The sequence below is a fragment of the Aythya marila genome (genome assembly GCF_965140915.1).
Source record: "Aythya marila genome assembly, chromosome: 12".
NCBI lineage: Eukaryota > Metazoa > Chordata > Aves > Anseriformes > Anatidae > Aythya > Aythya marila.
Window position 1 is genome coordinate 11,660,452 of NC_139053.1, and position 26,756 is coordinate 11,687,207.

General features: G+C 35.6%; 1 protein-coding gene across 3 annotated transcripts in view; it reads right to left on the minus strand.

Moving 5' to 3' along the window:
• LOC309882547 (transcription initiation factor TFIID subunit 4-like) overlaps positions 1 to 26,756 on the minus strand; it is a gene marked incomplete at both ends in the record, with an annotated part of 141,919 nt that overhangs the window by 48,563 nt on the left and 66,600 nt on the right. For all 3 annotated transcript variants that reach the window (XM_082769740.1, XM_082769739.1, XM_082769738.1), the window contains one exon: positions 21,222 to 21,278. In XM_082769740.1, coding sequence (XP_082625866.1) covers positions 21,222 to 21,278 — 57 coding nt within the window. The remainder of the gene's footprint in view (positions 1 to 21,221; positions 21,279 to 26,756) is intronic.

Sequence of the window (26,756 nt, forward strand, 5' to 3'; positions counted from 1 at the left end):
TATAAGAATTAAATACCAATAGTATTTCACACAATTAAATTTTCTTCCTTGCGTATGGCAGTATAACATTAAAACCACACAAAGAACATCATTTTACTACTTTAATAAAGTGAAGCTAACAGAGGTTCTAAAAACTTTGGTTTGTTTTCCTTAGCCCATTATTTGTTATGATACATTTAGCTATTTCAGAAAAGAAATGCCACAAGCCATATGCTACAAGGAAGACAACCATATGTCTATCTCAAGTATCAACATTCAAGCTTAAAAATCTAGATTTAATAACTTCAAAAGCACAACAAGAGCACATTTAGCATGCTTTGTAAATCATTTTGGAATAGAAGCCAAGCATTTTAAGCTGTTTCTGCACTACAAGTCATTGTGAGAACAGTCACTGAGATATTAGTAAGTAAATATATGGTGTTGGTATAAGCTCAGCAATTTTTTTCTTCTCGAATTTTTCCTTCTACCAGCAGTTGTAGCAGTCCATGCAACCAGAATAAACCACCTGTTTCAAAGATTAGTAGGGATTCATTTTCAAGATTTCTTAAAGATCTAAATCCTCCATTCATTGCTGTAATTAGTATTATAATAATCCACTTTTCTACAAGATCAACTAAAACAGTAAGAAATTCAAGGAAGGTAAGACTAGAGAAACAAATAATGTGAATTTGTTCAAGGAAACAATTTGGTCTGGAAAAACAATCATGAAGGAAATTCATACTTGGTATGAGCATCTATAGAGGTCAAACAACCTCTCCAGCCCAGAAAATTACATGGCCTAGCTGTGGCTGTGATCTGTACCAGAATCAGAGGAGTCATTTACTTCAGTGAACATAGAAGTGAGTATTCCAAGAGAAATAAATCCATTCACAACAGCTATGCAACCATTCCAGTGAATCTCACTTGCTCACTTGAATCCACAGGATAAGGAATGTCAAACCTCAAATGAGACACCAGGCTACATCAGAAAGACAGGAGCTGTTCAAACCCAGTACCAAAAGACATCTGGAAATGAAGGCAAAACATGCTCCAAATGGAGGGCAAAAAGTGAGCAAATTGAAATTACCCTTGCCTTAAAGCAGAGGTGTAGATGGATATGGGCCTGAGCTGTGGTCCGTAAGGACTGCAGTAGGAGAGATTTCCTTCAGTGTGATCAGAAACAGGATGACCGGACCACTAATGACTCAAATCTACACACAAATACCTTCAAAACCAAAAGGAAGAATAGAATGGCATCACATGAGAGACAAAAAGGTCAAGGAGGTGTTTCTCTAATTTCAGGTAGAAATCAGGGGTGTTTTTTGGCCTGGAAGGAAAATAACCCGGTGACAGAGAGAGACAGATGATTGTGGAGATAAAGAGGAAGGAAGAGCTTGAGGAGGTAGTCAAGTATGTTTAAATACTGTCAATATAGGATTTGATAAGGGAATAGAAGCAGAGTTGTAAAAGTAAGTTTCTACAGTCACAGAGCCAACTCATCTCACAAAGAACTACACTATGGCTACTTACAATCTCCAGCATAGTTCAGAAATACAGCCTGAGAAGAAGAAAAGAGGACAGAGAAGGGGCTAATAGCCCAACAGAAACTATAAATATTGACAGACTGTAAACCGCAATCAAGAATGAAGACAGCCAGGACTGAACACTGAGCAGGAAATTGGCAACAGAGAGCACTAAATGGCAGAAATGTTTGATGAAAGCAGGATCATATAAACAATGATTTAAGCATTGATTTCTAGCCAATAGGCATCAATGGAGATCCTTCCTAATTCCATTTGCGATGGATGGTTTAATTCTTGATAACAGGGTCATATGCTGGGAAAAGCCTGTCTTAATTGATGATTCTGCAGCATATATCTATCAGTCTCAGACAGTGATTGCACCCCCTGGAAAAACATCTTTTTTGCTGAGGAGAGCCTGAAATGTGGAACCATTATACATGTCCTAAGACATCCATGACAGAGGGTGCAATTAAAAAAATGAAACTCATTAAAAATGCTGGCAGTAACCTCAACAAGTCCAGGACAATGATCAAGAAGGATCAGTAACCCAGTTAACCTCAGAGAGAGAGTCTTGAAAAACAGCTAATGCCTGCGGAATGCCCACGCTAGGTTCCCTCCTCTCCTCTGCATTACCCAAGTCTCTAAAGGTCAACAGAACTCCTACAGCAACAACACCTGGCTGGTGAGAAACTGGCCCAAAGTAGCTAAAGTTACAACGTGGCTCTGCAGTAAGGCAACACAGAGAAGGTTTACACGTGTAATAGCAAAGCATACACTGAACACGTCCTGTGAGACTTTCAAACACTCACAGCTTTGCTAAACCATACCTAACTTTCTTCAACGTAAAGCTAGATGCTACTTCTCCACAAGTGTACTCTCGTCAGACAGTAAAACCTTCGATCGACACCTGTGATGGCTGCACATCTCTTTGAAGGAGATGAAGGATTTTCTGTACTGAAAAGGGGGTGCGTGTGTGCTTTTTCTCTTTCCCACACACTTAACAACAGTTGAAAATTACTGCACTGTGTTCAAAAAATCACCCTGGGCAAAGACTAAGCTGGGAACATTTCAGCCCCCAAGATGAATGTTTCTTAAAAATAATGAGCATACGAATACAGTTCTGGAACCTTAACTGGGGTACTTTTGACCAGGTATATTCCCTGCAATAGACCTATCCTGTTTATTACTTTTAATCTTGTTATGTTCTAGAAGTTTGCTCAAAATTTCCATTAACATTTGCCCCATTACTTTTGAGAGAATGTGTTAAACTTCTGATATAGAAAATGCCAGGTGCATCCTGCCTTTTTTATTTTTCCCCGAAGACAAGCCTTAATCGTAATTTTCTGAAGTCATGTATATTATCTAGTTAAATATGATTTTTAAAATAATAATCAGTTAAACAATTTTATCTCCTCAATAATAAGTAGTATCAGAACAGATTTTTATATATATTCATACTAAAATCTTTTTACAGCTTACTCATAGCTTATAAAAAATCAAAAGCATGAAGAAATTCTTTTGTCTCCAATGTTATTTTGTTCCCTAAATACTTTGAAGAAATGATCCTTATCCCACTAGTCCATTTCATCAACTAACACTCTTCACAGATGTTTATGAAATACTTCTTGTTAAATTTATATATCCTTAGTTGTTTGACTTTTTGGTCTTCCAAATACAATGCACTATTCTAATTTAACTTTAAACCATTTATTTCTGTAACTCTCCAAGCAGTTCTTAAGCTATATTCGTAGTAACAGAATGCATAATAATGTGTTGGGTTTTTTTTTTGAATAACCTTAAAAATTCTAAATAAACTTAGAATAAATTTAGAATAACAGTCTTTCAGATTCCTGTAAAAGAGTTCCACAGCAGTGTGCTTTGTGCCCCTTCAGTAACCTGATTCATTAATATTTTTCATTCCTGAAAATCTGTTGTTGAAGCTTCAGCACGTTTTGTCTGGTTTTGGTTAAACTATTCCTTGAACAACGTATCTCCATTAGCACCAGTTCTGGGCTCTTACGTATTAAGCTGGAGACACCCCTATTTTAAGCCCTTATATTTGCTAGGTCCCACAGTCTGTTTTGTAGATTTGCGGTTGCAAACACAGATCATTTGAGGAAAGGGCTTCTGAGGGACAGATGACAGCATTATTAGAGCTGGCAACTTTTTGAGAGGTCTGTAGCAAGATCAGAAGAAGTTCTGAAAGAATCTCCCTAAGATTTGTTATTCTATTTTTTTGTTATACGTCTTCATTTTATTTTGGATCAACTCAACAAGACAATTACAAATGTTCTCAAACCGTTTTTCAAAGGAAACTAAACATGTTTGTGCAGTCTGGGCAGACAGAAGGAATGGTAAGAATACCACATTTGAAAACTTTAACAACTCACTTGCAGGTTCCTGAATCCACGTGCAAGCAAGAGATCTTCACCAACAATAATTTTGATCTTCTCCTAGTGTTAATGTAAACACCAACAATAATTTTGATCTTCTCCTAGTGTTAATGTAAATGGGGGTTACTACCCCCTGAGATTTCTAGAATGTTGTCCTTTGCCCTTGAAGCGAGACACGATGGGAGGATTCCGAAACTCATGCTTTAATGAAGATCACAGAATATAAAATAAAGTGAAAATCTATATAAATTATGGTCATGTTCATAGTTACAGACTAGAGTTGAAGAGACCAGCAAAAACCTGTTGAGCTCTGGTTTCTGTTAGGGAGATGTGAGAGAAGCATGGGGTAGGGTATACTTGGATAATGGGATAACTCAATTAAGAGAAGCAATGAAACATGATTTGCCTTCTTTAAATCATGCACTGGAAAATATGAGGCTCAGATGAACCTCTCAACCAGGCTTTCTCTCAACTCCCCACACTTGCAGCTGGAGGGCATGCCTTAACTCCCTGAGGCTGGGCCATCTAGTAGAGTTTTACTGTAGAGTTAATGGTTGTATGAGGTAATTTATCAATTGCTCTATTTTTTAGATGATTAACTATTTCTGAAATAACATTTTGGAAAATATCCTTTAAAGAATCTTTCATTATATCTGACTAATACAACAACTACTTGGACAGTGAAAACTCTCCATAAAACACCGAAAACTTGGGGAAAGTATGCTCTTGGTTAGTTTGTCCATGGAGCAAACTGGAGGCTGAGGTACACAGGAAGACCTCAACTTCAGTACGTCACACCGTAAAAACATGAGTCAGCCAAAGGTTACCCCATTCTTCAAAATAAACTATTTCTGTTTTTTTTTTTTTGTAAAATTTCTTGGCCTGTATCCCATTACTACAAAACTTCAGAAGAGCAGAAAGAGTAGCTAACCAGAAATTCTGATAAGAGGCTCTAGCAACTAGATTATTCCAAAAGAAAATGTCCAGATTTTGATACTAGTACTCTACACCATTCTTATGGGAAAGCTGTCTCTGAACTGCCAGATTCATTTGAGGAAATGAGGCAAATGCAGCAATCTACTAAAAAGCATTTGGCTGTAATAAGTAATTTTGATCAAATAGTTGGAAAGAATGTGATTGAAGTTAATTTCCAAAGTGTCATAAACAGATGGGAAATGGGCAGAATGGAGACTAGTTGTGCACTTTTAACACAATATCCTTTTTTTGCAGCCTGGATCGTGGTTTGATCAAGTCTAAGTGACATGACAAAAACAATTTTAATTTATTCTGAAACTATATTCAACTAAAGAATACACAGTATAGCAAGTATGCTGCTCTGTTCAAAAGTGAGATTTGAGGCAGAGCAGTGTGAGGAACAAAAATAGCCAGACACCCACCTTCTTTTTCCCCTGAAAAGTTGTGGGGGTAGTACTGGGGGTTCACTTGCAAAATGGAAGTTCCACTGGGGATGCAAAACAAGCTTGAAATTTAAATAATCTACATCTTTTCTATTTTAGATTTAACTACAGCAAAACCGATACTTCTCATTTCTCCTGCAGATCAAGGGAACAAAATAGCAGTGTGGGGACAAAATATTTCAAGCAATTTTTCATACATTGACAAGTAGTAAATTAGGGAATCTTGTAAGTACAATACAGTAGTCATCCCCTTCTATTGATCACATATAATTTACATCTTACAAAGATGTGAATTCTTGCATTCTCACTCCACAAGGAAAATCTCAATGATTTATTCATTTCAAATAAAAAATAGAAGGTAGATGAGAAGAATTACTTCACAGGCTGCAGCTTTCTCAGGGCACTAGTGCTAGGCTCTTCTTTCGCACTGCCCGAAGGGCCTTTGTGTGCAAGTCCCTCTAATTAACAAGGTGAATCATGCAGCAGTTCCCTAATTAGTGAACATGACAAGCCAATGGAAACAAGCAGACAGACCTGGCTTACAGATATGGTCAACAAAAGACACAGCAACATGCTATTAAAAAATGTATATTTCATGTAAATAAAATACAAAAAGTAAGAGAACTAATGTAATACCTAATTTTCCTTTTCATGTTTTATGCTTATACCTTGTTTATTGCAGACATAAATAACGACACAATAAATCAAGGTTTCCAACTGCAAGTCACACCACCTCTCCAAAATCAAAGAGTAGCTATCCTACATGAATAAGCATCTGCTTAAGGGGCATTATTTGTTTTCTCTCTTGTTTTTCTGCTTTAAAGAATCGTAGTTACATTAAGCTTAGCACTTTAAGAATACCTTAATTAATTAATTTTATTCAAAGTCAATTTTTCTTGAAAACCTTTATCACTAACAGATGAAGTTAATGCAATAGTTGCACTATTATTTACATTATAAGAATGTCTACATTCCCAATATGTAAGAATCCTTAACATTTATAGAATGATAAATAAATAAATAATAATCAAAGAATCAAATTTGCATTAAAAAGAAAATGAGATTATCTAAAATATAGCTCCTTACATTCACCTTTTTTAGTAAAATATTTTTCAATCTTTTTCTCTCCCTTCTGGTTTTCTGAAAAATAGTCTCCCAATCTCCAAAATAACACATTGGGGTTTTAATTCATTTTCAATTTATTTCAATCGAACCTTTGAATTATATGATCTTAATGATCTTGCAGCACATTAGAACTGAGATCTGTGTCACCACCAGCAGAATATAATTCATGACAGAAGAATTCCACTATATTCTTTGCTCTTTATTCCCTGGCACAGTAAAATAAGTAAGGAAAACTACGGATTATGCCCGTATAAGATCTTACTCTTCCCCACAATCTTGCAAATAAGTATTTCAGACTTTCCTCTTCTAAGTAAAATTTCATTACATTCTAAAATTGTTGTTTAAAATACTGATGTCTAAAAAACCTCACTGTTCTGATGAGCAGTTTTATAAGCATGGGATTAAAATACTTGCCCAGAAGTAATAATGGTTCTAAATGCCTTTAAAAGTTCTCTTTGGGCTATAAATTTGAAGAATATTTAATGATGTTCTAGTATAAAATTGATTTACTCACTTCTGCTTCAAAGCAATTTTAAAGTCAGTGGAAAAAAAAATCACCGTAAATATTATCAGAGATCACAAAAAGAAAGCTAAAATCACTACAATCTATCCGTTGTGTTCAATTTTTTCCCTTAGTATGTGTGAACTTCCCCTAACTTCTCTTAGATGCTACTCAACATAGGCATTGTTAGGACAGTGCAGAACAGCTTTAAATGCAGGCTGGGAAGTATCCTCTTTTAACATCAAGGCACAATGGATAATCTGCTAACAACTGAACTATGATCTGCCATATGCACAGAGGAAGTATTCAGCAAACAACCTGTCACAAACGCTTATTGTTTCAGTAACCAACTCACCAAAGGACTCCATTTTATAAAATATATTATGGACTCAGGCTCACAATTTATTATCAAAACCAGCTGTAATTATATGTGAAATATACTGCAAAAAGACAAAGATTTGGTGCATTAAAAAACTTTACATTCTTTGAATCTTAAATAAAATCAAAGTAAGGAGATTGGAAATGTATGCTAAATATGCAACACTACAAACTAATCCAAAATCACAATGTTTTGAGTTGATTTTTCAACAAAATGTATAAAGACAGATTATTTTATATATATATAATTAAAAATATTTTGCATTTAAACAAAAATGTTAAATGTAGCTAACAACAACGAATCATAATTGTCCACAGGAGATGTTTTGATATGAGATCACATCTAATATGAGAGGGAAAAATTCTGTTTTGAATACTGGCACTGCTATCAGTAGACTTATTCCAGTGTTGCTGCAATGTGATAGAGAAGAATTCATTTTCTAATATTTTAAATGTTAAGAACAGGCATTTTAAAAGTGATGGGCAAAAAAGAGGCAAAAATAGTAATCTCAGACAAAAGTCAGGTTACTCTACCGTGTAGCACAGTCTATCACATGATCTCCGCATTTCCAAATGATGGCAAAGCCAGACATCTCCTCCTCCACTAGAACATCAGATTTAAGGGGGTTGTTTTTCAAATTTCAGTACTAACCAGAGACAATCTCTCCATAGAGACAGATGGATAGATGAGCATTTTTAACTGAGAAATTATTTTTAATGCCTCAGATAAAATTACCTGAGAATATCTGTGAAATGCACTTTCATTTACTTTTGGTATAGCTGAGCAGATCACAGACACCATCACATATATTAATCGCCATGGAATCATCAATTAATATGACAAATTAAAGAAACACGCATTTTGATAATGCAACAATTTACAAGATATTTAAAAATGTATTACAATTGCTCTCTATCCAACACATCAAAACACATTGAGCAGAGCACTATCATATTACTGAAATCCCACACCTCCTGCTAAGCATCATGACTGCACACAACACACACAAAACTTTAACTCACCAGTGAAATGTTTTATGTCTATATAAATAATGAGATTAAACTTTGACAAAACTGAAATTAATAACTGTTCTCTGAGAACCCTGCCAGAGAGTTTCTCATGACCTCAAATTACCTTTCTCCTTAAAGATAATATCTCTAGTACAATCCAGAGCACAGTTTGACTTCTGTATCCTAAAATAAGTTTTTAACCTAAGACTGAATCAGAGTATTTTATAATGTTAGCCAGTACAGCTTCATGTTCTTTAGATAGATGTCTTCAATGCAAGCTGGAAGTCTTTATCACTTTATCTTGCTGTCACCTCAGATAATTAAAAAGGTAAAAACAGATGCAAACATTTTAAAGTGATGCTCTAGTGACAATTTATATTCTTAGAGGGAAAAAATCATCCCATATTTATGTTTTCTGATACACACTAGTAAACAATAGTTTCCCTGAACATACTGCTTAAGGAAGAAAAGCTAGCAACTGCTTATAACAGCCCATTATTAATACAAAATTCTTTTGCTGAATACTGAGCTTAGTCTTCCTCAAAACAGGAAGCTGAAAATGTTTTTAATTAAAAGAACTAAACAGCAGCATAGACAGAGAAATAGTACTGCATATTCAATAACCTTTTCAATTACTACCTGTCCCAGTTGGACACAGCAGATATCCTACATATTCTACAGGAACCCTGTACTGGGGAGCCACTCACACTTACCCAGAGCTGGCAGACATCAGCTAGAGCCACAAAGCCGTGGGCTGCCTTAAGACCAAGGCCTTCTTATGAAAACTTGTCCAGAATTTAAACATAGCCCTAAAAATGCTCTCTTCTAAAATTATAAATCAACAGGACTAGCCGGACACTTTTTCCATCTCATCATTTACTTCCCTACTGCTAGGGAAGAGATAACACAATAAAGGACACAACTTTCTTGCTAAATTCTGAAGACACAGAAATGTTAAAATAACAAGATCGTTAATAAAACAGCAAACCACTATTTGGAAAGGCCAAATGAGTTTCTGAGGGAAAAAAGAATTCTAGAATTTTCTCCAAGTGTTTCCTTTTAAAGAGGAGCAAAAAACCAATTACTACTGAAAATAAGATTTGAAAAGAAATAGACAAAATTATCCTATTTCTCATAAAATTTCTCTCATCAATTGAACTTTTATTACATTTCTTATAAAGTGAACATTCACAGAATCATAGAAAAATTAAGGTTGGAAAAGACCTTTAAGACCATCTGGTCCAACCATTCCCCTACCACCACTGTCACCCACTAAACCATGTCCCTAAGCAGCACGTCCAACCTCTCCTTGAACACCCCCAGGGACAGTGACTCCACCAAACCCCTGGGCAACTTGTCCCAATGCCTGACTGCTCTTTCTAAGAAAGAATGTGTCCTAATTGTTTTAACTGTTGAAGAGAAGTGCTCTTTGTTCAATTCTTTGTTTTAATTGTTGAAGAGTAGGGGCATGACGTTTCCGTTTTTCCACTCACCACGGACATCGCCTGACTTCCAGGACTTTTCAGCTATGATGGAGAGAGGCTTGGCAACTCCATCAGCCTCTCAGGCCCCTGGGATTCACGTCATCAGGTCCCACAGACTTGTACCTGTTTAGATTCATCACGTGGTCTCGAATGTGCTCTTCACTTACAGTGAGTGGGACTTTGATCCCCCAGCCTCCATCTACAGGTTCAAGGAAATGAAAGACTTGGGAAGCCCGTCTACCAGTGTAGATGGAGGCAAAGAAGTTGCAGAGTACCTCAGCCTTCTCCATGGCTGTCATTACTAATTACTCAGATATAGGAACTCACTCTTAATATAAGAAATTAGCCACCTATAATGGCTTACACACCACTATTTTTACCCCTCGGTCTATTTTAACAAATATTAAAGGCGCTTGGTGGCCCTTGGGGACTCCTCCTGTCATCCCAATGCAGCAGCCCGAAGGAAGCTGGGTCCTCTCTTGTGCTCTTCCTCGAGGCTCTGTGCAGAAGGGCTGCCACCTCTCGCACAAGGGCTGGTGGATAGGAAAGAAGCACTCCCACCTTTGCTCCACACCACCACTGTACCACTGGTTAGGCCCATGTCCCCTGCTGCCGTACGTCTGACAGGCCGGCCTGTTCCCCGCATCGCTGCGGTGCCAATGGTATCTCTGATAGGTGTCTGTGGGCTGGGCACCAGATGTCCCCTGGGCACTGGTGTCTTTTGTGCCGGAGGTGCTTTCCCTCTGCCCACAACACATGTTCCTCCCGTTAGCTGCCATCCCTCTTGGTGCTTACATGTACTAGATTATTTCGTGTACTGTTTACAAATGTTGTGAATTTTCCTCTGGATCTATTAATATTCTCAACTTCAACTATGTAAGGATCTTCAAATTTCATCACAAAGCTGTTTTCCTTTCCTTTGCATTAGGAGGCTACTCAAATTCAGCTCTAATGCTGTTCTTTCCAGTACTGCAGTCACTTTTCAATTGCATTTTGTTCTGCCATCCATTACAATTTCACATTCTAGTTATAGCCCCGGATACATACATTCTACCTCTGTACTGTCTTCCTGTACACAATTAACACCTGATTTCAGTTTTTATGTTGTCTAATTCCCCGTTTTGCATATTTGTATACCTTCTTAAGGCCTACTTGCCTTGTCTGATATGTTTGCCAAATATGAGCACTTCTTCCAGGATTTATTCTTACTTTTTGGGAAATTATTAGATTTTAATGCAGCTTGACATTTGAATACAACCTTTGGCCATATAGGGTGAAAAACCTTTTAAAACATCACAAGACTGATATGTCAAAAAAGAAGATTAACAAAGATTTTCAGAAATCTACACGTTGTTGCTTCTGTTTCAAGAATTCAAGTTTCTGTTGTGAATAAAAATAGATCTACCAGTTGTAAAGGGAAAGGATACAGAAGTGTAAGGGAACATACTCTACTTCAAATTGCCAATGCAGATTTTTGCATGGCTGTGCAGAGTCAGTAAACCTAGAACTGTAATTGCATCATACTGTTTTTCAATTTGCTTCACTTCAGTCCTACAGAATACTGAGATACCAGCCTCAACGTAACTATAACACCTCAGTGTACAGAAACTCATAGGTACAAATACATAACGTACTTTCCCATTCTAGAAAACCCCATTCACAACCTCCTAACCATTTCCAAGAAAAACTAGAAGTTAGCCACAACCGAGCAACAATTTGACATTAAATGAAAACAAAGGTCTTACCAATCCTTAGTCAACGGCCTAATAAAGTAAAAAATGCAATAATGCCTTTCAAATGTCTACATTTTAGAGATAATCATATCTATCTTTAGTAAACACACCTGTGAGAGAAAAACAACTATACTGTCTACATTGTGAGTGGCAGCAATACATTTTTTCATTTAAAATATACTATTACAAGAAGGGAAATATGCTGTAAGGGTATGTTGAGCAGTATCTCATTATTCAACTGAGATGGTGCAACTATCGGTAGACTTTCACAGGCTGACACAAAGATCTTTTTAATGAAAAGACTAAACTAAAATCAGGAAATAGATGCTAACCCACCTTTTATGACCTCAACTTATGTTACTGACCAGCCACTTGACTTGCAATTGAAGAGAAATGTCCTTATATAATCCAGCTATGTACGGAAATGTTTAGTCAAAACTGCTGCTTTTCACCCTACTGTTAACTGTATGAAGGTTCCATAGCCAAAACTACCACAACAAACTACCTGACAGTGACAACAAAGCTAATGTTAACATTACTAAACAGTACATACTTACATGTATAAATACATAAACATACATTGTCACATCCTAGCACACACTGACAGATGCTGACAAACCTTATAAGAACATTATAGCATGGCTTTACCAAGCAGACTTAAAGAATCAGATTACTTCTTTGTGTCTAATTTCATAATGTGCTAAACAAAATATTCTTCAAGAAGTCTGTGAAAATTAATGTCTTTTGTATCTTATAAATTACTTGGAAATACACAAAAGTATCACTCACACATATTTCAAGTCTCTCAGAAATGTGCTGGCAAGGAAGTTTTAAATTACCCTTTTTAAAATTTTACCACTACAGTTCCAACTTTAACTTTGCTTCTATAAACTCTTTCATCTCGCACTAACAGGCTAGAAACAGATCACAGATTTCATGAAATGCAGTACAAGCTACCAAGTGTATGCATTCCATTGTAAAAGGACAGAACATGCAAATGCCCTTCCAGCCTACAACAGGGAGTAGACGTGGGGATCACTGGTAGATGTCCGTATGTGGGTCTTGCACAGAAAAGCGACTGAAGATTTGTCAGCAGGAGGTATGCAGCTGATTGCTGATGGCCAGCTGCCTGCTGCCGGTGCAATGTGCAGTACCCAGACTGAGTGGGCAGAGGAACAGAAGATTTAGTAGGTGCGTCTCCATCCCCTTAGGTCACACCATGTGACTCGCAGCGCCCGGAGGAACTGGGGGCAGATGAAAGCTGGCAGCTGTGTGCCGCCTCAGGCGCTCAGAGGCTGCCAAACAGGGCTTACAAACATGTTAGCTCAGCAGCAGAATTAAAGCCCTCATTCAGGTTTATTTTGGAGTAAGAAACCAATGCGCATACAGAGGATGGGGGAAAACTTGCCCTGCAGGCTGAAGCCTAAGTACACCTTGACCTCTCCCTGCAAGCCTCAGTATCACAGGGCAGGCTTGACTAAGGGACCAAGACAGCTCATAATTTATATTGTTGTCCCAGCAACCTCTTCAGGTTCTGACAACCAGACACAGCTGACATTTGCTGCCCTCTGCTTATTAAATAGGCAATCATATTCTAAAGTCTAAAGCGCTATTATTTTGCCAGATCAGCAGGGAATTAAATCTGCTGCAGTGTTTACATAAAACAGTTATATGATTTTTCCACATTCACATCTTGCTCCAAATGATTTTATTTATTTATTTAAAGTTGTGCCAGAGTGACAAATAAAGCACGCTGTTGTTTATACCTGAGGAAGACCTATAGTAGGTTGGAGGCAGAAAGAGAACTGGAAATTCAGTCTTCATGTCTATCTTTAAGAAACTGATCTGATGTGCATCTAAATATATATATATTCAAATGCATAAAAAGGATGTAAAAAAATGTTTTGGAAAAGGAAGTACCATTGAATATGTTCTTCACTGCCTCTCATGGAACCTCTAGATGCAATTGCTGATACTAAGGAGAGGCAAAGCCAAACCATCCTTATCACAAACCTTGCTCCAGAAAGGTAGAAGAAAACTGTTCCCTTATCTCTTCTCCGAGCTCTCTGTCTGGGCACACAAAAGTGGTTAGAAAAAGGGCACTGCTACCTCCTTAGTTGCCACCCACTTTTTCAGCAGTGCTTCAAAAATCCAAAATCACTATTTTTTTTTTTCCTACAGACATAGAAAAAAAATTGCAGATCTGAAGTGTTGAAAATTCTACTGTTACCTTCCTGTAGTGGAAAAGTCAGACACTACCTTCACAGTATTCATTTGACAAGAGAAAGTTCCTACTGGAGTATTTTGATGAGATACAAAAACGCCTCTTTCAGCTCCAGAGATTGCTTGCAGAAAGCTTGCCCCATTATACACCCAAGTTCTGGAAATCTGTATTTAAGTAGTCCTGTTACTTTATAATAACAGACTACTTGTTACAACAATCTTAGCAGGCAGGACTCCATCCGCCTGTATGCGATCTGGAAGACAATGTAAACAACAGAGATGGATTTCCCCTCCCCTGCCTCCTTTTCAGCTTTTTAAAAAGTTAAATACATTAGGTTGAGCAGAATTTAGAACAGCTATTGTGCTTTGGGAAATATTCAAACATAAACCAAGTATGTCTCAGAGCAAAGTTAAACTCTAATTTGGGAATGAGTCTCAAATGTTCCTCACTAGTTTTATCGGAAATTAGAGTACACACTTGAAATTTTGTAAAATCAAGTAAAAATCTAGAAAAGAAAAGCTATCTTTTATAAATGTATATGACTGTTACTTGTTCTATGTAATTCCTCAAATTCTTGGAGAGCCACATGGGAACCTTTTGGTAAGAAAGCTAAGACTATTACTGTATTTCATTTGCTTGCATAGCTGCTGTTGGCTTAAGTAGCAGATTGCATCAGTACAGATACACTTGTTATACAAAACCTAAGGAAATTACAATGCTGCTGTGTTAAACTGAGGGCTGCTGTCTTTTAAATATCTCTTCCAAAATCACTTTTATCGTGACACTAGACACCAGTTAAACAATTAATAATACTTGACTACATCTCTTTACTTCTCATTCCTTTCTGCTGTCATTCTTACCCGTCGCATTTTGTTTTGCATCAGTCCCCATTCTCTGTTTCCTTTTGCTTTGCTTATAAACACACAGGATACAAAGACTCACAAGTCTGACACAGGTCTGTGTGGTAGCACAACAAATCAATAGATACAACTGATCCTTCTCACACAAAGCATTCAAATTTGTATGCAAATCTAGCAATGGAGTCAAATTAAGTTCTAAGAGTTTTCTAGATAACCATGATAAACAAAAATAGAGTTGTTGGCTTATATTATGAAAAGGTATCAGATACAAAAATAGAGTTTGTTAAGAAGGGCTACATGTTTAGCTCATACATCAGTAAAAGAACACTTGCCTTTTATAATGTTAAAAGCAACAGTTGCAGCAGTCACACAAAATGAGTTTTTTTGTTAACTAAGCAAGAGTTAAGCCCTGTAGGTAGACTAAAATCATGTACCACTATGAAACTCCAACAGTATGATTTTGTAGAAGGAAATTACTGTGCTGGACAGGATCAGTTTTAATTTAGATTTCTGCTAGACTAATGAGGTAATCTCGGGTCAAGCTTGGGTTAGAAAAAAGACCAATCTAGCCCTTGACTCAATTCTAATTAATATACATTTTACTTAAGCAGGAATAAAAACAATTTGACTCAACTGGAAAGCATTACGTTCATTCCTTTGATCCCATGGTATCTTTTTTGTCCATTGCCCAGTTTTCTAACTCTGGACAGCAAAGGTAACACCACACCTCATCTTCAGCCAAACATCTGCCGTCACTTCTGCTCCAACCACAGGAAAACAGGCTGGAAGTGTCATGGACTTCAATTTTACAAAAGTATATGCAAATAGTTCTGCCGAACAGTAAGACTACTGTTGCATGAAGCTCTTAAATACTTCCAGAATTCATGTAGGGGTAATACATTATCCTTGGAAACACGGGAGACTTTTTTGGCAATACCTACTATCTTTAAACTAATACCCAATTTTGAAGATCTACACACTGAGCGTCACATGCAATAAATTTGTTACTAGTTATAGTTAAACCTTGTTTCTTCATGAGCAGTATTTGCATATGCAAATGTAACACTGTTCCTCTCCTGTCCTTCCCAGGAGTTCACAATCAACTCCAGTTATCAAAATTTGTGACTGTTATCACAATATATCTGTACATCTGAAGTAATCTCTACTCAAAAGGAAAAAATACATTTAACATAAAAGCGGTAAGCTTGATAACGCAGCAGGATTTTCATGAAAGTATTTTGACTGATAACGACAAGACCACTTCTTTCTAAGATGCAAGTTTAATATTAACATTTAAAGGCACAGCAACAACTTTATAACTTCAGGAGAATCTTGTACTCTAAAGACAAATCCACAGCAGTGTTGCACAGACTTAGTACTGAAATAGCGTTAGCACTTATCTGGGTACAAACAATAAAACTGTGGAAAAGGGAACGTGTAAACAAAGTGACTTAGATAACCTCCTGCATGTATTGACAGAACCACTGGCATTCCTCCTGTATCATGGCCACAGCATTGGTAACCTGATGCAGTAAAACATTTATGAAACAATCAAGTTCTGAGGACTCTTTGCTGCCTATATATTGCTGTATTTCAGTTGCAGTATTTTATTACTTCAGCTATCATACTCATAGTTTTTCCTTCCTTCCATCTACCGACCCTCAGATGGGTTACAGAGCTAAATGGAAGTTTAATTCAAACTTATTTCTGTCCAAATGCTCCATGTCTCAGTGGAATTTTTATAAGAAACCTTTTAAGAGAAGATGGTTGCTTTTGAATCAATACTTGTATGTCAGTTATGATATAATAGAAGGCGTCAGATATCACATCACCAAATATACTGAATTACTGGTACAATCTGCAAGTACTTTAGTTTCACTAAAAAGGTGAATAAATGAACTTACCAAAACAAACAAAATCCTTTTCATTTGCTTCTCATTTCAATAATGCCTTTTGAAAACAGGGATAACTGCAGTAGACTATTATTTAAATATTTTACAAGAAGCCACTCCTATTGAGTTGATAAATATTAATATTGTGACAAGAAGTTATTCTGAATAAAATTGTTTTCATAATATAATTAAATATATAACACTCGAGTTTCAGTACTTCTGCGAAGAGAATTTATGTTCTTATGTGGGGTTTAAAATTTCAAAGGCAGTTTTAGAACTATGTAAGATATACATCATGAAATCTACATATTATGTACACATTTCATTAGCATTTTTAAGTGAGAGAAGGATCCTATGGCTTCTTACAGAACTCTCTCTCTGAACAGCCCAGATGTTTTTGCACGTACACCTCAGCAAAGAACACTTTTCTAAATTTAAAACTTAAATAAACAAGTTTCTAGTTACAGAAGACACTGCAGACATGGGGGATGACAGCACCCAGGTGGAATGGGTTCCACAATGATGCAGGACTATGGAAAAAACCTGCCCCTGGTCAGCTTATACAAGAACTGGGTGCTTCCAAAGCTCCTTGCCAGTGTAACAGTCACAGCAGCAACCTGCTTAAATACATGCTACTGTTAAAGGACTACATCTAACTGTAGAAAGATGGGCTATCAGCACTGATAAAGGTATGTAAATGGACTGTCTTCTGGCTTCCCATGAAATTAGTAAGGCTTCTATTATGAATATCAACAGGTTTGAGATTTCACTTGCATGCTTAACGAGTACATCTGAGAATAGATTCATCTGAGAGTTATCCGAACTGATCTAGGTCCTGGATACATGCCCAGACATTTATGGTGTCTGGTTTAAATTTTTATTATTATGCAATATTCTTGGTTGGTGATGACACAAAGATTTTAACCAAGTTAATCTTTCAGGATCAACAAACTCAGCTGCTTCACTTTTAAATTAAAAGATTTTTAGCCAACAGATACTGAATATGTAGAAAAATAGCCATGATAGAAAGGACGTTTAGGATCTTACCTCCTCCAACTCTCTTTCAAGAGATTTATATTATTAATTACTAGGTGTTTACTCAATTATTCCTAATCTTAATCTATTCCTGCTATCAGTTATATGGCTTGTTTTATGTCCTATTTAATGAACCCTTTTAATAGAAATTAGGGAACTCATTTTCTTTAACTTGCATTTGTGACTTGTGACAGTATTCTTCCAACAGACGACATAAATCAAAGTGTATTTTCTAAAACCTAATTTTAAAAGCTTTACTCATGCAGTATGAAATAGACATTGCTCACAAATTATGTTATTTCTTATATCAAGTTGTACTGAGAGTTATATGTTTCAGAATTTGTTTAAAAACAATGTAAATAGTTCCCTGAAATAGTCTCAGTGGAAAATAATTTCACTAGTTAAATAAGTTTACTATTAAAATCACGTAATGTCCACTACAAAATCATAGAAAGCTGTAGCAATTTAAAAGTGTGAAAGTAAATGGAGAGTTTTAAGCAACATAAACCCCCACAGGCACATTCTCCTACTGCTTTCACTCAAGTCCATTTGAAACAGGCTAATACTAAAGCAAAATAAGTCAATCAAACTGAAATAAGAGTGGGTTTGTACTGATTTAACTAAAACAGTGCAAGTCTGTGTGTGAATGAAACCTGCCTGTTATGTCTAGTTTCTGCAGTAAGACCATACGTAGATGGACCTTCTGTTTGTTTTGGTAAGTATTTAAACGCAATTTAAACTTGGTTTATGCAGTTTGTTTCAAACAATATGCAGAGTGGTCTGAGGTCTGGCTAATAAATGGAATATGATAGAGTTACTGAACAAAAATAAAATCATCATCATTCTACCAAACTCATTTCTAAACTAACTTCCTCCCTATGACTTTTGTCTTCAGTAAATATCTTGAAGCTCACTTAGGACTAGTTTTCTTCCCATTATGGTCTACATTATTTTTCTTAGACTTCATACGTTGGTTACATTTGTTTTAGATATTCACCCATTTCTATGTGGCAGGGATCCAGGATATAGTACTAATCACACACAGTTTTGGAGAGGACCATTCCAGACTGCTTTGTTAGTAGTAGAAGGAATGCAGTGTCACTGTTCAAATGCAGGCACAGTATGAAGCCTATAACATTATATGTTTCATAATAATGAAATTATCAGCTGCTTTGCTGATAAGAAAATTATCTGACAATTGTATCGCTGAATATGTAACACAAGCTAAAAATGTTGTAGATTTTTTGGATGTCCTCCTTATACTTCCTAAAGCACAACCTAGGAGCCACTTTACCACTGGCCAGAAGAATACCTGAGCAGCAAGGGTCTTCAGGCAATATTTGAGACATCACAGAAATGCAGTTTCAAATTCAACTTATTATCAAAGCTGAAAGTATTATATTCATCTGGTCATTCAAAACCTAGAAGAAACCTGTTTTCTCTCTCAGGTACTGGTCACATGCATATTTAAGAGTAGTCCAGTTGGCAGTGAAGTTTTGAAATTTATACAATTTCGTACAAGTAGATTCAAAACTTTTAATTTCAAATAACAAAGCTAAGCAAAAGACCCTCTAATGAACCATTTGTACTATAAAATCCATTTTTGCGTGTGTTTGTTGTTTCTTTTAATTTCATCAATGCAACTAAGGGATAGGCATATAATCATTATCCAATGCAGAAAAAATATAAAAAATATTAAACTACAGTCTTGTCAATCCCACTTCCCCTTTGCAGAAGTTAACGCAGAAGAATATGTTTTTATTAAATATATTTAAATATTTTAAGTGAAAGTCTCTAAATTAGCTGAAGAAAGAGACTTAGAACCCTAATTACTAAAAACAGAGACATGCTTATATTTCTTATGGTTTCAAATATGTGGAATGAAATTCAACTTCAGAGAGAGGCAAGGTGCCAGAAAATTATACACTTTCATTACAAGGGTGGGAAAAAAGGCAGGGCTAAGGTACAAAAGAATAGGGTGCAGCACTCAAAACAGAAAACCTAGTACTCTGCACTTACTCAAACACGTTATCGTATCCAGGAACACCACTACTTGAAAATCACGTATCAGTTTGATCTGAGCATTTTTACTTAGGTTACCACCAAAATATTCACTACCTCTTTATTAATACCATTATTACTTACAATACAATTTCATACACATGCTTTTATTCATATGTCAGCACCATGTCACTCCCTCTAGTGGGTAAGAAATGCAGCTTGTATGGAAATTCCAAATTTTCATACCAGGGAGAGGTAATCCCACAGTCACACCAAAAGCAATAGCCCTGGCTAGAGTGCAAATCTTCCATCACAGCTATAAAGAGAGCCACTATTTCATTCTGACTATTAGGAAATGTGTTTTTCTAGTCCTGGAATTTGCCTTTGCTTCTCCAAGTTTCCAGTGACCAAAAAAGAATTACAGCGAACAGAAATACTGCGGCAGCAAGAAATGCAGTTATTTCTTTCACTTCCAGCAGCATGGCACTTCTAGTACTCAGCTCAAATGCAAGTTTTGCCTGCCATCAGTTATTTCCACATATTTTCAAATCTGAGTCTTCCTTTGCATATACTGGCCACGCACTAAAGTAGTATTAAAATGCTGTGTCTTTTCCTGCCAAATTACGTTGTTACTCTATTTCATTTGAATACTTGACAAAGCCAACACTGGAAACACTAAGGCATGGCCTAAAGTTTACAAGAACTCATTTCAGCAAATCTTACTATGTAATCACATAGTAAGTAATCACATAGAAAAAAGACAAAACTCAACTATGTACTTGGATTTTTTGCCTGCTACATATATAAACTCTGTGTAGCTAACGGAACTACAGAATACTGCCAGAAGAGAAACAAAACAGGAAGAACAGGTCAATAGAAAGAACTTGTTATATGCATTTTTCTGTATATATTACCTTCTAATGTATCATTATTACCTTCTAATGCATATACCCAAATAAGTTAGCTAAAGAAAAAAACAGCATGAGTTTGCTGTATATGTTGCTGCTAATTTTTTTAAAACAGAAATGACTTTCAGCTGATAGATATTTTAGTCTTTTTAATTGGCTTAAGTCACAACTTGATCCTAAGCTATAAAATGCCTTAAGCAAAGGACAGCCACTCTCATTTACAGCAAATTAAAGTACTCAGTACTTCACTAAATGTTACTCTAACAATAATGTATCAAAACTTCAACTGAAATTATTTGATATTTTTTAGATTATTCTAATGTAGACTGATGAGTAAACAGCCTAATCCCACCACAGAGAAAATGACTGGCAATTACCTTACTTGAAAGACTGTTGCCAGAACAAAATTGTTAAGTAACACATTTCTGAGAAAGTGACATTTTACAAAAAGACAAAGGCATATATTTTCCACCAAAATCTAATGCTGCTGTCATCAACAACCCAACAAAAGCTACAGCTACCTAAAATGGAAATGAAAATGTAATGTATGGAAATATTCTCTTATAAAATCTCCTTAGGCTTCACATGTATTAATGTATTAGTTTGCAAACATTAAGATCAAAGGCAAAGCAACAAATACATCCTAAAAAGTTTTTAGTCAGATTTTTATTAACGATATACAAGTAGCAAGGCATAAAAAATTAATATGTTCAAGCCTTGAAATGTCAAGTGTAATGATCTCTAGCTCTGCTTACCTCCTTTGCTTTTTGTTTCAGTCTAGCTTGCTCTGGGTCTTCTTGCCTTGAGCGACTCTACATGTTTAAAAAAAAATGGGGAAAAAAGGTTAACAGATGGTTTAAGAACCCCTCATCTGTTGCAGTAAGTTAAAAAATAGCAAAGAAAGGGGAACAAGACACAAGGTGTGAAAGATGGGTTGCTTAAATTCATAGAAGTGCAATTTCAAACCTGTAGGCCTCACCAAAAAGACTGTTAAATATTCAGTTGTAAATAAGACCTACTCCAGATTTTTATTTTTATTTTTAAAAAGCACTAATACTATGTTTTTCCCAATTTCCATAATTCCAAGAGTGGAATTGACACCCTTTCCCCTATCTGATCTTTTTAATTTAAACCCCTCATAATCAATCATTTTAAAATAATTTACAGTTCACAACTCAGTTGTTCTTTTTTTAATCTGTTGGCACAGAACATGCAGAAAACAGTTGTAAAGTCACCCTCTCAGATAGTAAGCCTTCACAAATAAAGATGTTACATTCTGTATGAGCTTGCTTTGAGTACAGAATAGAAATGCATGCAAAATTCAACTCATTCATGTACTACTACTAATATTAAAGTTGATTAATGTTGGCATTTTTTAAACAGAACACATAATACTATATAGCACCTTTTATATTTTCTTTCAGGAATGGGAATAGCTCAACAAATGCATTAAGAATAACCATTTAAGTGCAGTAAGAACCCATAATAGTACATATCTGCAGATATACATTGTTTTACAACCATATGTTAAAACTACTGAGTTTTTATTTATGCTCACTAAGTATACCCAAATTGAGGAAATTCAAAACTCCAGAGGTCGATAATATATGCATTATTATACTACTTTAATTGTACAATTTCTCGGTTTTTAGAAAAAGTTCCAAAGAAAGTTCTAAGAAGCTACAATAAAACTTGTGACATCCACGGAAAACTGTTGTCCCAGACATCTGACAGATGTAATTGTTTTATTTCAGTATTTCTTGGAGATTTAAAGTGATATTATTTACACATGAATAAATGAATAAAATGAATATATGAATAAAATTCCTATGTCCTCTCCTTTCTCTGCCTCTTTCTAGGTTAAAGACAGACCTGAAACTTGGAAGCATGTTAATTTGTACACTTACATAGGCTTATTTTTTTCCCATTGTTTGAATTTTTCATAACATATTATTTTCAGAAGTTAGAAACTCGTGAAGAAAACCAAAGCAAGGTATGTTTTAAGGGTAGAGGGACATATGATATTGTTGACTTACCTGGAGAGAACCTTGGCTATGTCTTGGCAGACACAGCAACAATAACTCAGATTTCTCTATCCTTTATTTACCCTTTTTTTATTTATTTACTGAACTGAGATTATTTTTTCACCTAATATAGCACACACATACAACACACTAATAGAGCACGTCCAAATTAAACAATAAAGGGATTTTTAGAAGATGTACTTAACTCTTCCAATGTGCACCTTAGCTTCACTTTACACCACCACCTACTAGTGACTTTGTGCCTGTTAGCATAAAAGGTGGTTTGACAGGAAAGCATTTGGAGTACAGTAATGAGAAATTAAAATCTGTAGATAGCTAATGACTGAATTAGGCTCTCATGTAAGTTGTGCCAACCAAGAAAGAAACTCCAACTTTATGTAGACTGAGATTGCTTCTAACTGCTGTGGTCAGACAAAAAGAAAATGCAGCTAATCTGACCTCGTTGCTGTTTAAAGAACAAAAATACACATATTCAGGAAATTATGTGGATATGCCAGAGAGCTGGGACTCTATTCTGTAGAGTAATTACTAAGAACTTGATTATATTTTTACCTATCAAGGTGCGTATGTGCTATGAGTTGCTTCTCTAGGAGATGGATTTGGGTAAGTATTTAAGAACTAAGCTGAATTACGTCCTTGCTCTGTCACTTTGTGGTGACAGTACAATCATTGTGTGCCTCAGTTTCTCCAATATGCTGCATGGGAAATCATATTTAGCTCTCTCATGTTTTTTGATGATAAATTTATTAAAAGTACAACGAACTTCTATTGCCTTCCAAGTCTTGCAGTGAAAGAAGTACAGAGATACAAAGTGTATTCATACTACTGTATGAAGCTGAATCATTTGCCAAATGTAAAGCACAAGTTAAAAGCACTTCAGCGTAAGGAGAAAGCATGAAGTCCTTGGAGAATCAAGCTGAGACTTCTAATATTGTTACCAAGTTTCTACAAGAAAGAATCCTGGAAAACATACCAGATCTATGTTGCATTTAGGGACATTGTGAGAAAAATCAAAGCAAGAGATACAAAATAACATCTACATTTCCTGGGCTCAATAAGTGAAGGGAAAAACTCTACAAAGTACTACAGGTTTATTTATATTTTTTTTTTTAAAAAAAGAATTTTTTACATTTAATAATTTTTTTCTTTGGTTGGTTGTTTTTCCGGAATTGACCAAATAAAAGTAGATCTGGAGTTCAGGATAATTGGAGAAAGCAGACCTTGAAAGTAGGCAAAAAAGTAAAGCCGATGTATTCTGTGTAAACCTCTAGCTTATTCATAACAAATTAATAGAAATTGTTACTTGGATGAAAATGGCTATCAGCTACTGAGTGACATTAAATACAGGGATTTAATCACTAATGATGAATCAAAATACTAGGTATTTTAAAATACTAGGTGATGCTAGATATATAAACCCAGATTATAAAGTGTTAAGTGTGATTACTGGTGTAATGATCACACTAATAAAATAACAGAATTTTAGCTATCAGTTTCTTTTTGTGTTCAGATAAATTTTAATAGTTTTCCAACTGAAGATTGCTGAGAATAAAATGCTTTCTTGATGACTGTCATGTCAGTTTGGAAATCAGTAAACTAGAGAAATAAAATCATCAGTATATGAAGACTAAAGTGTGTTAGGAAAATAAAAAGGATATACAATAACAATTTTATTAATTCCTCATTTTATCAATTCCTCATTTTATCATCTAATATAACTTACAAAAGGCTTCTTCAATGCTGATGTAACACAGATTAAAACAAATACAGCAAACAAAAATGTCAAACTTAATAGAGGTGCCTAGATAAGCTTTAAAAATGTCACTGGCTTCTCTTTACACTCCATTCCACACATAAGCATCTTTTCCTTCCTCAAGAGTTTGAACAAATTTGCTCTTACTCAGTTCTTGTAGCTCTTCCCTATATCTCACCATTTTTATTCACCAAATATTTTAATATTTGAGTTTCATTGAGCTACTGGCTAATTGTTCTTTTACTTTCATTCAAGTTTCAATTTTTTCTTCAAAGACATCTAATTCTCTTGAGTTTGTCTTGCTTTCTCCTTCGCCTGTAACTTCCAAATGTTAATATGCTGCATCTCACTTGCTTTGTCAAACATGTTTTTCCAAAATCCTTTAATGCACCAATGCTTGTTTCTTCTAAAGCTTCAGAAGCACCCACCACTCACAGAACTCCCTAGTCACATAATTTCAAGGAGTTCATCATGACTCTTCCCCACCCCTCTCTATTTTTCTTGTCTATATCTGTAAATAAAGAAAGCTAGGTTTATGTAATACATTTTCATGTTGGTGAATAAACATCCTTAGAAGCAAGCCAGCTTCCCATAGTAATTTTAGAGAAACCTAGGACTGATCATAACCAGATAACATACTTTTAAATACATTAAATGCTGTCTCCTGCTGAGAACATATTCACCAAACCAGGTTTGTTAACATTTCTCCTAAACATAAGCTACTTTTATTAGACCAGACAGCCTGATATTTTAATTGTTAAGAATGAAAGTGCTTTGTGTTAGAGAACTTGCTATCTTATTTATCTGAAAACTGCATAGATCACATTAGCTCTATGGAAATATCAGACTTTGAAAGTATGAAAAGCAGCATATGTTAAATGTGTGTATTCAAAACACATTAGAAATATTGGGCTTCATTTACATGATACCAAATTCCCTAATGTTCCAAACCTCAGTTTTTCTCATTGCTTGTGTTAAGAAAGAATGCCACAAAAACAGACATCTAATTACACACGTAACAGAGTAGTTTTAAGAAGTGCATTTTGTATTACATACAATGGTCTTAAACTAGAAATCAAAAGTATTTTTAAAAGAATATCTTTACAACTTCACCGTAATACATGCAAAAAATATATTTTTTAAACTGGGGGATACTCTCTGCATCTATGCAGATGAGCAGACTAACAGTCCTTCTGATGTGTTGAACTAGGACCATTATTCAGTATTTTGTTGTAATTTGTAAAATCAAAGCTGCACTATTGCTACATTTCTTCCCCAGTAATAACAACAACAACAAGTTTTCTGTTAGATTTAGAATAATTTTGAAGTCTTCAGCTTGTTAAACCCATGTTTGAAAAGCTCTCGGGGCTTCTCTTCCTAGACACACGCTTGTTGCCTGCATTTAGCAACACCTGCTCCTAGTTAAGGCACCCACAGCTCTACTCACCCTTCCCAATACATATACTGGAAGTCTTTAATGCTTCAAATTCATCTTTTTTCATTAAATAAAGTTAAGAGTCACAACTGCAGGTGCTGTACTATGGAGAGGCACTGCTGTGCCAACAGTTTCAATTTTAAACCTATTTTTCCCCATTGATGACATTAGAACTTCACCCACGGCTGTACCAGCTTATAACTTTCACTTTTAATTAAAGAAATTAAATTGGCAACATGAAACACTTTGCTTTCACATTAGCTTTGTTAATAAAAAGTGAGAGTTAAAAGCAGCATAGCTGAGGGTAAAACCCTATTCAGAGCTACGACCACAGCAAGGTGGAATGCAAGAGTAGAGGTCTAAAAGAAGATTCATTTTAAAATCATTAAAATTGAAGTAACAAATTTTTGAAAATTATCTCAACACAATAATTCACTCTTTGCTCTCCTCTCATCAGAAGTGAGTTACAAGTTTCAGTTCAGAGAGCGCTTCATCTCACAAAAAGCTGCATTACATCAACTGTACTCTCAGAAGAGAAGGAAATGATTAAATTGGCATGACGACTGAACTCATCTCGCGCTCAGAGAGATAGCCCCTTCAAGTAATGACAAGGAGGTGCACGTGACAGCGCAGTGCAAGGAAATCTGCATTGCCAAGTTTCAGTGATCTCTCTCCAATAAAAAGCACTTCCATCTATGGTGCTATCAAAATCTGTATCATCCATAAATACTACTAAACTTTGAAACAACATAAAAAAAATCCATTTACTTAATTATACTTTTTACAGAATAGAGACCACAAAGCAGATCTTACTCCTGTAATAACTGTACTTAAATTTTAAGAACTCCAAACCAGACAGGTTTGTGTTACTAAGACAAAACACTCAAAATAATACACCAATAGAATGTATATACTGGAAAATCATCACATTAAATTTGATAAAAACCAGGCATTTAGCCAGCTAGAGCAGATGAAATAACACAGTAATTTTCATGTTATCAGCTTTATTATAAATTATACCATAGAAGTATTATTTCTTGATTTTCTGAAAACAAGG